The 14,665-nt window shown below is 39.5% G+C and overlaps 1 protein-coding gene across 9 annotated transcripts in view; it reads left to right on the top strand.

The window, feature by feature from the left end:
• LOC131688459 (neurabin-1) overlaps positions 1–11,404 on the top strand; it is a 277,301-nt gene extending 265,897 nt beyond the window's left edge. For all 9 annotated transcript variants that reach the window (XM_058972729.1, XM_058972732.1, XM_058972734.1 and 6 more), the window contains one exon: positions 6,135–11,404. In XM_058972729.1, coding sequence (XP_058828712.1) covers positions 6,135–6,413 — 279 coding nt within the window. In that variant the 3' untranslated portion in view covers positions 6,414–11,404. The remainder of the gene's footprint in view (positions 1–6,134) is intronic.
• Positions 11,405–14,665: the final 3,261 nt, after the last annotated feature.

Raw genomic sequence — 14,665 nt, 5'->3', positions numbered from 1 at the left:
AAGTAATCCGGGCAAACGAGTGGATCACAGATTCGCTTGCAAGGGGCTGCCGTTCCGACGGGGGTATACAGATTCAAAGAACTGCAATATATATATATATATATATATATATATATATATATATATATATATATATATATATATATATATATATATATATATATATATATATATATATATATATATATATATATATATATATATATATATATATATATATATATATATATATATATATATATATATACATATATATATATATATATATATATATATATATATATATATATATATATATATATATATATATATATATATATATATATATATATGCATATATATATATATATATATATATATATATATATATATATATATATATATATATATATATATATATATATATATATATATATATATATATATATATATATATATATATATATATATATATATATATATATATATATATATATATATATATATATATATATATATATATATATATATATATATATATATATATATATATATATATATATATATATATATATATATTGCAGTTCTTTGAATCTGTATACCCCCGTCGGAACGGCAGCCCCTTGCAAGCGAATCTGTGATCTACTCGTTTGCCCGGATTACTTAAACTTAGGAGTTGACCCCTTCTTTCAAACATGAGCAGTTCTTTGAATCTGTATACCCCCGTCGGAACGGCAGCCCCTTGCAAGCAAATCTGTGATCCACTCGTTTGCCCGGATTACTTAAACATAGGGGCTATCAGCTAGTTTAAGTCCGACGGAGCGGAGCGATGTCGGACAGCACCACGTTTAAAGCGATGTGGCGTAACCACATTAACATTAGGCATTGTCAACGCCTAATATAATGGAGATTTCAATGTATATTTCAAATTATGCCAAACGACCATTATGCCAAATGACCATTATGCCAAATGACCATTATGCCAAATGAACATTATTCCAAACGACCGTATGTGTCACCTACGGTTATGCCAAATGAACATTATGCCAAATGAACTTATGCCAAATGAATTTATGCCAAACGAACTTATGCCAAACGACGTGCTCCCCGCCAGAAGCTGGATGAGCGGGTAGATGAGACCTACGTAATTGGCAATGTGTGATTGCCGAAGCGGAAGAAAGTATGAACCGGAATGGTATGCGGAGATTTTATGTAATTGTCAACGATGCGCGGCATAAATCAGCGCCAGTGCCCGTTATGTGCAATGACTGAGAGGGAAAATTGCTGAAAGACAAAACAATTGTAGCTGGCAAATAGAAGGAGCATTTCGAGGTTTTGTTGAATGGTGGAAGTGAAAGTGTATCTAGGAACAGGATAAGCATTAAAAATGACGGACAAGCAGTGGATCCATCAAAACTAGACGAGGTTAAGAACGCTATACGTGAGCTGAAAACCGGCAAAGCTGCTGGGAAGGACGAGATCCCGGTTGAAGTTCTGAAACACGGTAGGGAGCAGCTGCACCAAACAATCCACCATATTATTCTAAGAATATGGGCGAACGAAGAATAGTCTGCTGGTTGGCTGCATGGACTCATTTGCCCCATATACAAGAAATGCCACAGACTGGAATGCACTAATTACAGGGGGATATCTCTCCTGAACTTGGCGTACAAAATACTGTCGCGTATCCTGTTTAGCAGACTAAGACCGCTTAAGGAGTCCTTCGTCAGCGTATACCAGGCTGGTTTTCGTGAGGGCCGATCAACGACGGATCAGATGTTCAGCATGCGGATGATTCTAGACAAATTTCAAGAGTACAACTTGCAGACCCACCATCTGTTCATTGATTTAAGGCGGCGTACGACTCAGTGAAAAGAAATGAGCTGTGGAAGTTTATGTCAGAACTGTTGGACGACAAAGAAATAACTTGCTTATTCAACGGTGAAACAATGAATGAAATATTATTTTATTTTACATAGCATCTACAAAATCATGGCAAACTATTGCTCTTGCTATTTTCAACAAGAACATGGTTTTCCGGCGAATCTGATTAGACTGATAAGTGGGACGTTGGATGGTTCAAAATCAAGTTTTCGGTTGCAAGTGAGAACTCATCCTCATTTCTAACTTTATTTGAACTGAAGCAGGGCGATGCACTTTCAAACTGCTGTTCAATATTGCTCTTGAAGCAGCTATCAGGAGAGCTGGCGTGCAAAGGAATGGAACTATCATCACATGGTCGCATATGTTCCTTGGTTTAGCGGACGATATTGATGTAATTGAAATCGATCGTAGAGCAGTGGAAGAGGCCTTCGTGCCTTTTAAAAGGGAGACAGCGAGGATAGGCTTAGTCATCAACTCAGCCAAGACAAATGAAATGAACGATGTTTCCCGTGAGGTTAAGTGCCAACAAGGCCTTTTAGGTCTATTTTGTGCTAGTTTAGATTTGGCTTAGTTCCTGCAACCTGCAAACGTCAACAAAATTCGCCTTATACAAGACACAGGAGGATCCTGTCGCTCTTTATGGCCACGAGGCGTGGACGTTGAGGGAGGCAGATAAGAGAGCAGGAGAGCATTCGAAGTCTTCGCGAGCGTAAAGTACTGTGGACAATACTTGGCGGGATATGCGAAAATGGAGTATGGTTTAGACGCATGAATCATGAGTTGTAGTATACAAAACTGCGGATATTATCGGAAGTAAGAATTGCGAAAACAATATTCAGCAGGGAGCCAGGAAGAGGACGCCGACTTCGTGGGAGGTCACGAACACGTTGGCTATACGCCGTGGAAGAGGATCTGAGATCCCTGCACGTGCGGGGAGACTGGAAGGACGTCCGACAAAGATGGAGTTCTACGATACGCTCGGCATTGGCGAGATAACGCTGTAGCCAACAAGGTATTGAAAGTAGGTACGTGCATGAACTTTTACGGCACAAAACCGTGGATTGTTGACTCTGGTGCGACGAGTCACACAGTCGACGACCGGAGCTTTTTAATCAACTCAAAAGTTGTGTCTTGAAATGCGTGAAAATGGCCGACGGAAAATTAGTTGGGGTGCGGCACGATTGAGTGTTATGACGAGAATGGGCAAACAAGAAAAATGAACATAAATGTTGCGCTGAATACACCTAACCTGGCAAGGATTTTACTATCGGTCCCTGCACTGATAGAGAAGAATGCGAAAATGATGTTTGATGCTGATGGTTGCCAAATGCTAAGGGGGGAAATGACAGTTGTCAGGGCAGTGCTGAAGGAAGAGTTATGAACAACCCGAGAAGGTCGTTTTGATGGCCACTCCAGCGGCCAACACAATATAGACTGCAGCACATATGGTACAGAAGGTTCGGACACCGCCATCAAAGAACCATTCGAGTGATACCTGGAAGGAAGAAGCTCGTGAGCTCTATTCCCGAAAGAAACATTATCCTCGATTACGAAAGCGACAATAGATCTGGTTCAAACCGATGTCTGCGGTCCGGTCGAAGTACCATCCGTGAGAGGGTATCGTTGCTTCATGATCATAATCAAACCAATCCGATGAATATGTAGAAATTTATTTGGCCGGCAGCCTAAGATCTTACGCTCCGACCAAGGAGGAGAGTACATCGGAAGAAAGCTTGGTTGATTTTATAAGCAAGAAGGAATGCAAGACTAATTTACGACGGGATATGGTCCGCAATAAAGCGGCGTAGAGGAGCGTAAGAACCGTTGGTTCATTGTCTTTTGTACGATGCCAATCTGCCGCAGTTCTATTGGGCAGAAGCATTGAACACAGTTGTGTATCTCCGAAATATTCTTCCGAAAAAATCGGTGAAAGCATCACCCTACGAATTGTGGCACGGTACTAAACAAAATGTCAGGAACCTGAAGATTTTGTGGACCAGTGCATGGGTACTTGTGCCGAAAGAAAATAGAAAGAAGCTCTCGGTTATTGCTAAAGAACTCAGCTTTGTTGACTCGTCGGAGCACATCTTTTTCTGGACAAAACAAAGTATGTGATCGTTAGTCGCGGCGCGCAGTTTATTGAGAAGACGCCAATAACATAAACCAGGGATGTCGTTCAGAAAAATAAACCGGATGTGGTCCCCAACAAAGAAGAGACAATAATATTCAATTCGGTTCTTAAGAAAAGCGTCTCGAAAACGAGCGCATGAGGATTCCGAGCACGCGACAAACAGAAATGATGTCCACGGTGAACCGGAATCTCAAGAAGATGAAACCTCTCAGTCCGCGCAGCCCGATAATGCGGACTTTGAAGGTTTCAGTGACAGCGAGACAACACATGTTTTGATAACACTAGCGAATCAGATGCTCTTCATCGTGTACCGAGACGATTCGGACGAGCAATGAAGTAAATACCGTCGGTGCGATTCGGCTGTTGAGGCTGTTCAAAGTCCCGGAAAGCTGCCTGGCAGGTAGCCCCGAAGGAGGAGATTGATTCACTCGCAGAGAACCAGAGCTGGGAACTGGTGCAGTTGCCGCTAGGAAAAAAAGCGGTGAGCTATAAGTGGACCTTCAAAAAGAAGCGGTCCAGTCGTGCGATACAAAGGTAGGTTGGTTGCACGAGGATTCTCACAGCGATACGCACTGATTACGACGTTGTGTTAGCTTCAGTAGCCAAGCAAACAACTCTACGGACGCTGTTGACGATCGTGGGTAGAGACGGTGTGATAACAAAACACCTGGACATCAAGTGTGCCTCAGACTTCTACACGGACCGTGACGAAAACATATTTATGAAGCAGCCTTGTGGGTTTGAGTCAGACACCAATTTGGTATGCAAACTGAAGCGCACGGTTTACAACAGTCCGCACGAGTTCGGAACGCCAAAATCGACACCATCTTCAAGAAAATGGGCTTTTATCCAGGGAAAGCAGATTCGTGCTTTTACGTAAAGAAGAACAAGTGTGGACTATGCGTCATCCTGATTTATGTGGATGGCGTAGTTATTTTCTGCAACACGGAAACGAATTTCAAAGACATTCTTTGGGAGATCTCCGTCAATTCCTTGGGATCTACTTGGAAAACATAGATGGTCACTACACCATGAATCAGGAAAGTTACATCGACAAGTTTGTCGGGTGGTTCGGATACGAGAACGCGAAACGCGCAAAGGTCCCGTTCGATCCAACCTTCGTGAAATCCTTTTGAGACAGATCTACCAACAAACACGTCATATCGCTCGCTGGTAAGTAGTTTGTTATACGACGCGGTAAACATCAAGCCAGACATCTCCGTCGGAACTTCGATGCTGTACCGGAAGGTCTCAAACCCGACCGGCTATGATTGGAGAGAAGCCAAACGCATGCTGAGGTACCTCAAGGGGACCCGGAGAATCCGCTTACCCCTGGGTGAGGAGACCAAAGGTCTCGAGCGCTTCGTTAATGCAGACTGGGTCGGTAATGAGAGTGATCGAAAGTCGAATTCTGCTGCTGCAGATAATCGAATTCGGTGACGGAGTAGTAAGCTAAGCCCCTCGAAAGCAGAATTATGTCGCTTTCAGGTCCACCGAGGACAAATTCGTGGCCTTGTCAAAAGGCTGCCGGGAGCTACTGTGGGTGAAAAGGTTATTCGACGATCTCGGTGAGGACGATTCGTGTCCATTATTCCCCATTGCTTGAAGACAATAAGTCCTGTATTAAAATGTCGGATCGTATCGAGCGTCGATCCAAACACACAGACAGCAAGCATGCGTTCACAAAGGACCTACATCACCGCGGAATCTTAGATCTTCGTTATCTGTCATCGGACCAGATGATTGTGGACATCTTGACAAAGCCTCTCGAGAGTGTTAATCTGGAACAGCATCACGACTCAATCGGAGTAAAAAAGGTTCTATATGTTGAGGAGGTGTGTTGGCAATCTTGCTAACAACGAAACAAGTTAGAGAGATGACAATTTGTTTCAGGGGAGCAAATAGTACGATATAGTACGCAAACACACATATATAGAGAAAAAAATTCAGTTTAACACGTTATCTTCTAGAAATTAGACACTTTATTCACTGCGTATATTTATACGACACTTCTCATACACCCAAGGCACATACCTCTGTGGCTTATATGGATTTCATTTATTAGTCGACCACCGTTTGCAGCTTACCTCCGAGAACCAAACACAAAACCTTCCAATGCATTCTACCCTAACCGTTTCAGGTCTGCCAGTGGCTGCTGGGTATCGGTCTAGAGCACCACATTCCGGCCTTCGTGAAGCACTCGGTCGAGGGTGGTGCACTGTTGCAGCTGGAGAAGCCTGACTTTAAAATTCTGGCCGTGGGTGGCGAAGACAAGAAACACCTCAAGCGCAACATCAAGGAACTGCGACGGCTCAATGAGAAGGAGCGGAAGCAAAACGAGAAAGATCGACGGGAGCGGGAGAAGCTGATTAAGAAAGCCGAGAAGAAGGCTGAGAAGGATCAGAAGAAGAAGAAGTAACGAGTTTAGCCAAATATGATCGTTTTGTGTGCATTTATCTCAGTAACGATACATAACAAATCTGCAAAAAACAGAATAAAAATTAATGAAAACTAAATTACAAAGTAAGGGGCGGGTGAAGAGCAGCAAACGAATTTAGTGGTTCCTCTTTAAGTTTTTACGCTAAAGTAAAAGCAAGCAGGAAACTAAATTTTAGTGCATAGTAAAACCGTGTAGTCGTTTGAGTCTTTTGTTTGATATTTTTACCATTTAAATTATTCTACAACAAATTTGTTTGTTGGTTAGTATTGTTTATATAGCAATTAATAGAGAAGTTTATTTAAATCAACAAAATCCATATTTTAAGCAATATACCGAAAATCAAACACAATAATTAGTTGGTAGAAACTGTCAGTAGGCAAACGGACCGAGTTTTTTTTTGCTGTGTAAACTACGTAAAAATAAGGTGCGTGATTTTTCTTATTTTTTTAGTTGTGCGTTGCTAAAAACGACTTTCTGTTCAGTTTGTCTGTGAGTTTAGATTATTTATTGACATAAACACAGAGCCACACAATTGCATTCGACTAGAAGCAACATAAACAGCCATTCGTCATTCTTTTTTAAACAGTTTACTAGTGGTAGGTTAGAGATGGCTCTAAGCTCATTCTTTAGAACACGCTGGACTGCCCCGCACTCATCGTCTGTGGTGAGATCTACGCAAAAGTTCTTCAGCAAGGGTAAACGTCAGAGCATACTATACACTGAATTTGTAGAAAGCTAGAATTTGTACTAAATAAACAAACCTGTTAGAAGTGTAGTTGATATAAAACACAAAAATCACAAGTAGTTATGTTTTAGAACTCAAGACACAATCAATTGACGTGAGACACAAACCTCAGCTCATTTCTTCTGTAAAGTTTTCCTTCTACGTTTCGGGATATCTAAATCGAGGCGGTAAACTACACTCAGTGTCAAATGAAATTCCATTACAAAACGAGAGAAACTCACAACGGAACGAGGGAAAACGAAGAGACTTACGCGAGGGGGATAAGCTATGAATGTTGACAGCAATGGGAGGGGAATTAAGGACTGCGGGAAATTCATCCTCGTGAGTACTGTTTCTATGCGATTATGTATTTATGTACTATTTAGTTGATACAGTAGCGAAAAAAAATGAAAAGAAAAACAACACAAATATCTGAGCGAGATTAACCAAGTTAAGTTGCATATATGCAGCTTTGAGTAAATTGTACATGTATTTATTATTTATTAGTCACCAGATGAAAGCTAGGTTTAGGAAGAAAAAACGGAAATTTTAAATTGAAACCAAAATTTTCAAAGAAACTGACAAAAAGCAAGTGAATAAAAAGGAAATTTGAATTTTCACATTTTGGTTCTTTTTTGGGTTTTATTTGTTTTCCTATTATGTATTTAGTTAATTATATTGCAATATTTGTACTTTTAACAAACCTTTTTGGCTTATTTTGCATATTTTCCCGGTTAGGTTCAACTAGGTTAATAAGTTCGATTACCTTATGATTTAACTTCAAAATCTCAGAGGGTTGCAGAACCCCTTTACTGTGAATTGAATATCTATATTTAACAGGTGCACTGCAATCACAGGGTAAATGTTGTGGTGTCTCTTTGTCAAATTGTCAGAAATGCCAACTCGGATTTTGATTATGGATTAACCACTCTGAGGGCACAAGACCTAACATATAAAAAGTTGGATTTGAAAGTTTTGTGTTCCAGTCGTCATTAAAAAAATGTTGCATACTCGCAGGCGTTTGGCTCTCATGCCAAAAGACAGTTCGTTTCCCTATACTCGTTTGCGACCCAGAGCTTCTGTGCTTGGTTAACCAAGACATCACCTAATACCCGGCAGTTGTTTTATGTGTTCGTACGTGTTGTGTGAACTGTTTGGATTTAGCATCTAACTGACGCCAATTGTGGTGTTAGTTTGGATGTACACTCTTATTATTATTTACGACGAGCGCGAACTTCGTTCGAAAGTGATTTACAACAGCAAAATCAAATGGGCTATCTATGCACATTCGTCGTAAACAAGAATAAGGGTGATAAAGTTCAACTGCCAGCAAGTTTGTGGCAGTTACAGACGAGTAGAACACGAAACATTCAAATCCAATTTTTATCTCAAAATTTTATTCTGGATTTTTCATTTTTCATATTTATAGGCAGGTAGATTAGAGTGTCCTCAAAATATTAAACCTCGCGGATGAAAGTTTTATTTCTTGCAGGCGAAATATATGATGAGCATTGAACAAAAACAATGTTCAAACCATCGTTATTTTAATGATTAGTTCTTTTTAACTTATATTCTGATTTTGGCCCATCAGTTTTGCATTTGATATTTGATTCTCATTGGTCTTGTACTTTCCGTTCGGTTTGGCCAATACAAGCCTCTCTTCTCTCTCTCTCTCTCTCTCTCTCTCTCTCTCTCTCAGACATGCTGCCATCAGTTCAAGACATTACCAGTGGATGCTGGTAGACTTACAATAGACAGAATTTGTTTATCGGGTAACTTTAATATTAGTGCTGGTTACGAAGGGCCAAAATAAGATAGGGCGGACCCGTAAACAGAAACATTTACGCGTTTTCGGCGGGGAAGCACAGAATCTCTGTTTCTTTTGGTTAACCACCTCGGTTCTAGTAACGACTGTTGCACGGTTGACGTCTGAAAGCGGAAAGAAAGAATATCCAGTTCTCTAAACTAGAGAAGCTCGCAGTAGAAAAGAACTCCAAGAAAGGCCTACTAGATTAGCTATAATGTATTTCAACGGTTAGACTATCCGGACCAGGGTGATCCATGAACACGGAGGAAGGTTATCGTCTTTGATTAAACATAGCTGCCCAACAAGTATATTAGGGTGGATTGAAGATAATTTTTTGTTTCTCTGCTGTAGGTGATTTAAATATTCGTGTTTCCATCTTTTCCAAAACAGTTGTACATTTTTTTGTACTTGTTCCAAACGTGTCAGCTTACTATGCAGAAATCACGTATTGCTGGTTCCACTTCGTTTTCAAATAAGACGGTTAAGGCCTTGATCTCGTTTCGGGAACCAACAAAGTTTGTGGCATTGTCACAATAAATTACATTACAACGCCCGCGCTGACTAGTGAATCTTCTTAGTGCAGCTATGAATGAGGCACTAGAAAGGCTACTAACGAGTTCCAAATGTACGGCTTTAGTCCGTAAACAGATACACAGGGCCATGCACGCTTTCAGAGTTTTTTTTTTGTTCGAACGAAGTTTTTCTTGATGGTGAAAGGGTCACCAAAATCTACCCCACATGTTTGAAATGGTCTTCCAGAAGTTATTCGCATGTCCGGCATTTGTCCCATAATTTGTTTCGCTGTGTTTGGCTTGTTCCGGAAGCAAGTCATGCATTTGTGCACAATCTTGCGAACCAAACCTCTACCATGGATCGGTCAATACTTTAATCTTAGTGCGTACAAAAGACCTTGTGAGCCAACGTGAAGATACTGGTGATGATGTAGCACAGCAATCAACCACGTCGCGTTACAATTTCTAGGCAATATGATTGGGTTTTATTGATTGAATCCTACTCCTGATGACTGTAGCCTTCCTCCAACCCGAAGTAATCCATCGGTATCCAAAAACGGGTTCATACTTATTAGACTGCTATTTTTGTTAACAGCTCTCCCGGACGTTAGTTTATTTAGCTCCTTTGCTGCAGCTGAAACATCTTTATAATTTGGTTGTGTGCCTGTTTTAAGTCATTTAAGGTGAGATGTTCGACGGTTCGATCAGTTTTTTTTACTCATACAGTTCCGTTTGAATCGTAGACAGTAAGCAATGATTCTCTGTAGCTTTGTGTAACTGGAATATCGATCTATCAATGTATAATCTCGTTCATCTTGTATATCTTGTGGTTGTTAGTCAATCGTCGCAATTAACGTTCTCATTGCTTTCTGTACCCACGGTCGGTCCTGCTCCTGCAGAAATTCCGGACCTTTCCACCAAATTGCAGCTTCCGCTAATTTCTTTGCGGAAGCACCCCTAGAAATTAAATCGGCAGGATTTTCTTTAGAGCGAACATGATTCCAGTCGTGACACGATGACATTTCGTTGATTTTGGCTACTCGATTCCTAATAAAGGTAGGCCAATTTTTGGTAGGTTTAGAGATCCAATCTAAAGTTACCATTGAATCTGTCCAATAATAAGCGCCTTCGATGTTAACGTTGTTTCCTTCACCCTTGTCATTAATTCCACCAATAATGTGGCAGCCCGGAGCTCCATTCTAGGAATTGTCATATCTTCTTTTTTGTTTTGGTCGACGCTAGGAGCTATACAAGATTTTGCGCAGAGTAGATTGACATGTACTTCATTCTCGACAACTGTCCTAACATATATCACAGCACCATATGCTCGTTTCGACGCGTTTGAAAATCCACGAAGCTCTATTGTACCTCCAGTGGTGGTAATGTACCTTGCGAAACTAATGGTGTCGAGCTAAGCTATTTGTTCGCAGAAACATTTCCATTCTTCTGTTACCTGATCTGCCAACCCACATGTTAGCCGTATTGTGTAATGAACACCATCGTCGGCCATTTTTTTGGGTCGGCCCAAGCGTCGAAGTTATCTTAGCCAACCCGCGTGTCAGCTACATTATTGAATCGACCCATGCATCGATACGGCTTTGCCAACCCACACATTCCATCGTCGAAAATTTTTCTACTAACCCGTTTTAGCCAACATCAGAAGCTCTTCAGCCAACTCACATGTTAGTTTTTTACTGTATTAATTCCAATTAGCGATTTCTGTTGCTAACTCATGTAATAGCTCACTGTTAACATAGCTGAATACTTGAAATGCAAATAAATTATCCAACTAAAATTACCTAAGGCCAAGCCCCAATCCGGTTCGAAGTAGTTTCTTTTGGTTAACCACCTCGGTTCTAGTAACGACTGTTGCTCGGTTGACGTCTGAAAGCGGAAAAAAGAATATCCAGTTCTCTAAACTAGAGAAGCTCGCAGTAGAAAAAAAAAACTCCAAGAAAGGCCTACTAGATTAGCTATAATGTATTTCAACGGTTTTCATGCTGTAGTATAATAGGGTGCCCAACTGAAGAGAAACAATACTTAACAATCTCCTTCCAGCAATAATATTCGGCCACATAATAAAGAATTTCGCAATACCAGCTTAAACCTGCCTGATGGTTTGTTTGTTAGAAAAGCGCGTCTCATTTCGGACCTTCAGGTGAAAGCGGAAGGATTCCCCCAAGTGATTTAGGTTGGCTATCCACTCCATAATCCAGTCTTCCAGGCTTAAGTTGCCCTGGTGCAACCACTCCGTTTCCCATGAATTTGTATGCAATTTTTTAGTTAATTCGGAATGATCGCTTGTAGTGGATAAACTTGAAACCTTTGTTCTTTCCAATAATGAATCTCCTGTTCTACCCTTTTTTTGTCCCGAAGCATAATTTTCTCTATATTTGTTCTACGTATAGGTTTGATGCATTCCTTTCATTATATTTTTCCTATTACGTAGTATACAGGGTCTGGCACTCGAAGTGTAACCAACTTCAGACCGTCCGCGCAGCTGTCGCAGCATTTTTCCAAAAGTGAATGCAACAAAAAAGTGATCAACTATAAACATAATATTGGGATTGCTTTATATCTAGCTGAAAAATCACAATTAGCGTTTGGTGGTGCGCTCAAACACCTTAATCTGAATGAAGTTTTTTATTTATCGCACCATAACTCATTATTATAATACTTGGCGAAAGCGGACAAATTCCGTGTCGTGACCGGAGCTGTTAGAACACAATTTGCGTCCGTTCTCGTCAACTTTCTACCAAAATCTGGAGCTTGGTTGTCTGTCACAACAATCAAGGCTTGCTCATCTAAAATCGATAAGTTAATAATATTTTTCTTTTCTACTTTCTTATATCCTACATCTTCCTTCTCTTCTACTCCTTTTGTGACTGTGAATTAAGGATGCAACATCTGTTTAATAACGTTTTTGTGTGACAGTGATACAAATTTTAATAATGCGAAAAATTCCGACTAATATAAACGATGCAAGTAATTTCATATGAAGTTTTTGATGTTCGCTAATTGATTTGAATGCCTTTTACTTTCCATTTTATAGCACAGATTTTGCACTCTATGTTTTAGTATTATTTGGACATTATTATTAACGTTTTAATGCTCATTGTATTCTTTTCTCTTCATTAATATGTACTCTTCACTTTTAGTTTTTAATACTCAACCTTTATTTTACTCTTTATTATTTAATCTTTAAACTTTAGGCCTCACTCTACGCTTTGTTCCTTTACTTTACTTTTTACTCTTTGTTCACTCTTTACTCTTTGTTTTTTTTTTCTTTTCTGCTTTTTTAGTCATTATTTTTTTGCTCTTTACTCCTTGCTTTTACTTTTTAGTCTTTACTCTTTACTTTTTATTTCTAACTGTTAATTACATTTTATTTTTTATGCTTTACACTCTACCTTTTACTTTTTGCGCTTTACAATTTACTATTTATCCTGGCTCATTTACTCTTTACTCTATCATTTACACATTATTCATAACACTTCTGTTCAAAAAGATTTCTTTACTCTTGCTTCATCGTGCGACCATCCATTAATCCGTCATAGCATCATATGAGATCTTTATCCCATTATAGTTCGTTTCATCCTTTACTTTTTGCTTTTTAGGCTTTACTCTTTATTCTTTATCATTTACATATAACTCTATGATATATACTCTCTTTCCTTTACTCTTTGATGTTAACTCTTTACCATTTACACATTACTCATAGCTCTCAATTTCTCTTTGCTCTTCACTTTTTACTATTTACTTTTTTGTCATTACTCTTTTCTCATCTTTACTCGTTACCTATATTTACTCTTCACTCGTTATTCTCTACTCGTTAAACTTTACCCTTAACTTTTTACTCTTGCACCTTTACTTTTTACACTTACCTCTTCAAACTTCGCTCTATATTTTACATACTACTCTGTACACTTTATTATATAATCGTTTCAATTTACATTCTACCCTTTATTTTTTTACACTTTTCTTTTTATTATTACTCTACACTTCCGAGATTTTGCTTTACTCTTTACTCTTAGCTGGTTTTTACTCCTTACTCCATAGAGTTTACTCTTTATTCTATACTCTTTACTCTTTGGCCCTTACCTTTTATTCTTTACACTTTGCTTTTCACTCTTTACTCTCTGGCCTTTACACTTTACTCTTTATCCTTCACACATTATTCACAACTCTTTAGTCTTTTTTGACCGAGCCACCAACCTTCAATCCGTCATACCATCAAATGAGATCCTCATCCCATTTCGGCAACTGATCACCGATGCTCACTCAGCATAGTTTGGTTTTCTATCTCTCTCTTGCAGTATCAATCTGTAAATAAGCAACTGCGTTCGTTCGTGCATCGTGCTGTAAACTCATTTCTCCTTTTATTTTTATTTGACCTGTGTTTGTCAAATATAAAAGAATCCCCTATTTCACCAACCCAATACAAATGCCACAACCACAGATCAGTTCCACACTGGCATAAATTTCCGATGCACTTAAAACCCTTTTTTAGAAGGTATAAATGTTAAACATTCATTTTTCTACTACTGGTCCTGCTTCAAAAGCAACGAGCAGGCACTCTCGTGATATAAAGGTTAACACCAATTTAACACGACACCTTATGTACGGTGCAGAAGCTCAATAGCAAGCACCTTTGCAAAACAAGAAGAGCGCGAGTGCATTCTTTCACTACTTTCGCACACCGCGTACGCGCAAAAATAAACCCATAGCAACGAGCCATGACAATCTCGTGATACGGAGAGGCATTGTCAATTCAATCTATCAACTTCTTTGTTCCGATGCATTCCCGCTCAAGGGAAATATTTAAATCACTCATACACTCACATGTTTGCAAAATTCCCACTCGGAGGAACACAATTTTAATTTCAATCAATTTCCGAATGATGCCACTCGAGGCGGAAGCACTCCCATTTCCAGAATTGCACTAATACAAAAAACTGCCCACTCAGAGGACGTACTTAAAATGCTAATATTTGACCACTCGCGGCCAAATCATTCCCACACAAAGGAATCAGTTATGAAAAGCCACTCAGGGCCAATTTATTCCCGCACAGAGGAAGCGTCAGCCACTCGAGGTTGAGACACAACCGCCATTTTACTGAATTTCGGATAGTAAAATATTAGTTGCCGCTCGAGGCAAATATCTCTAAAAAACGCGCGACAAGTTTTT

The sequence above is a fragment of the Topomyia yanbarensis genome, chromosome 3 (genome assembly GCF_030247195.1).
Source record: "Topomyia yanbarensis strain Yona2022 chromosome 3, ASM3024719v1, whole genome shotgun sequence".
NCBI lineage: Eukaryota > Metazoa > Arthropoda > Insecta > Diptera > Culicidae > Topomyia > Topomyia yanbarensis.
This window is presented reverse-complemented; position numbering and strand designations above follow the sequence as displayed.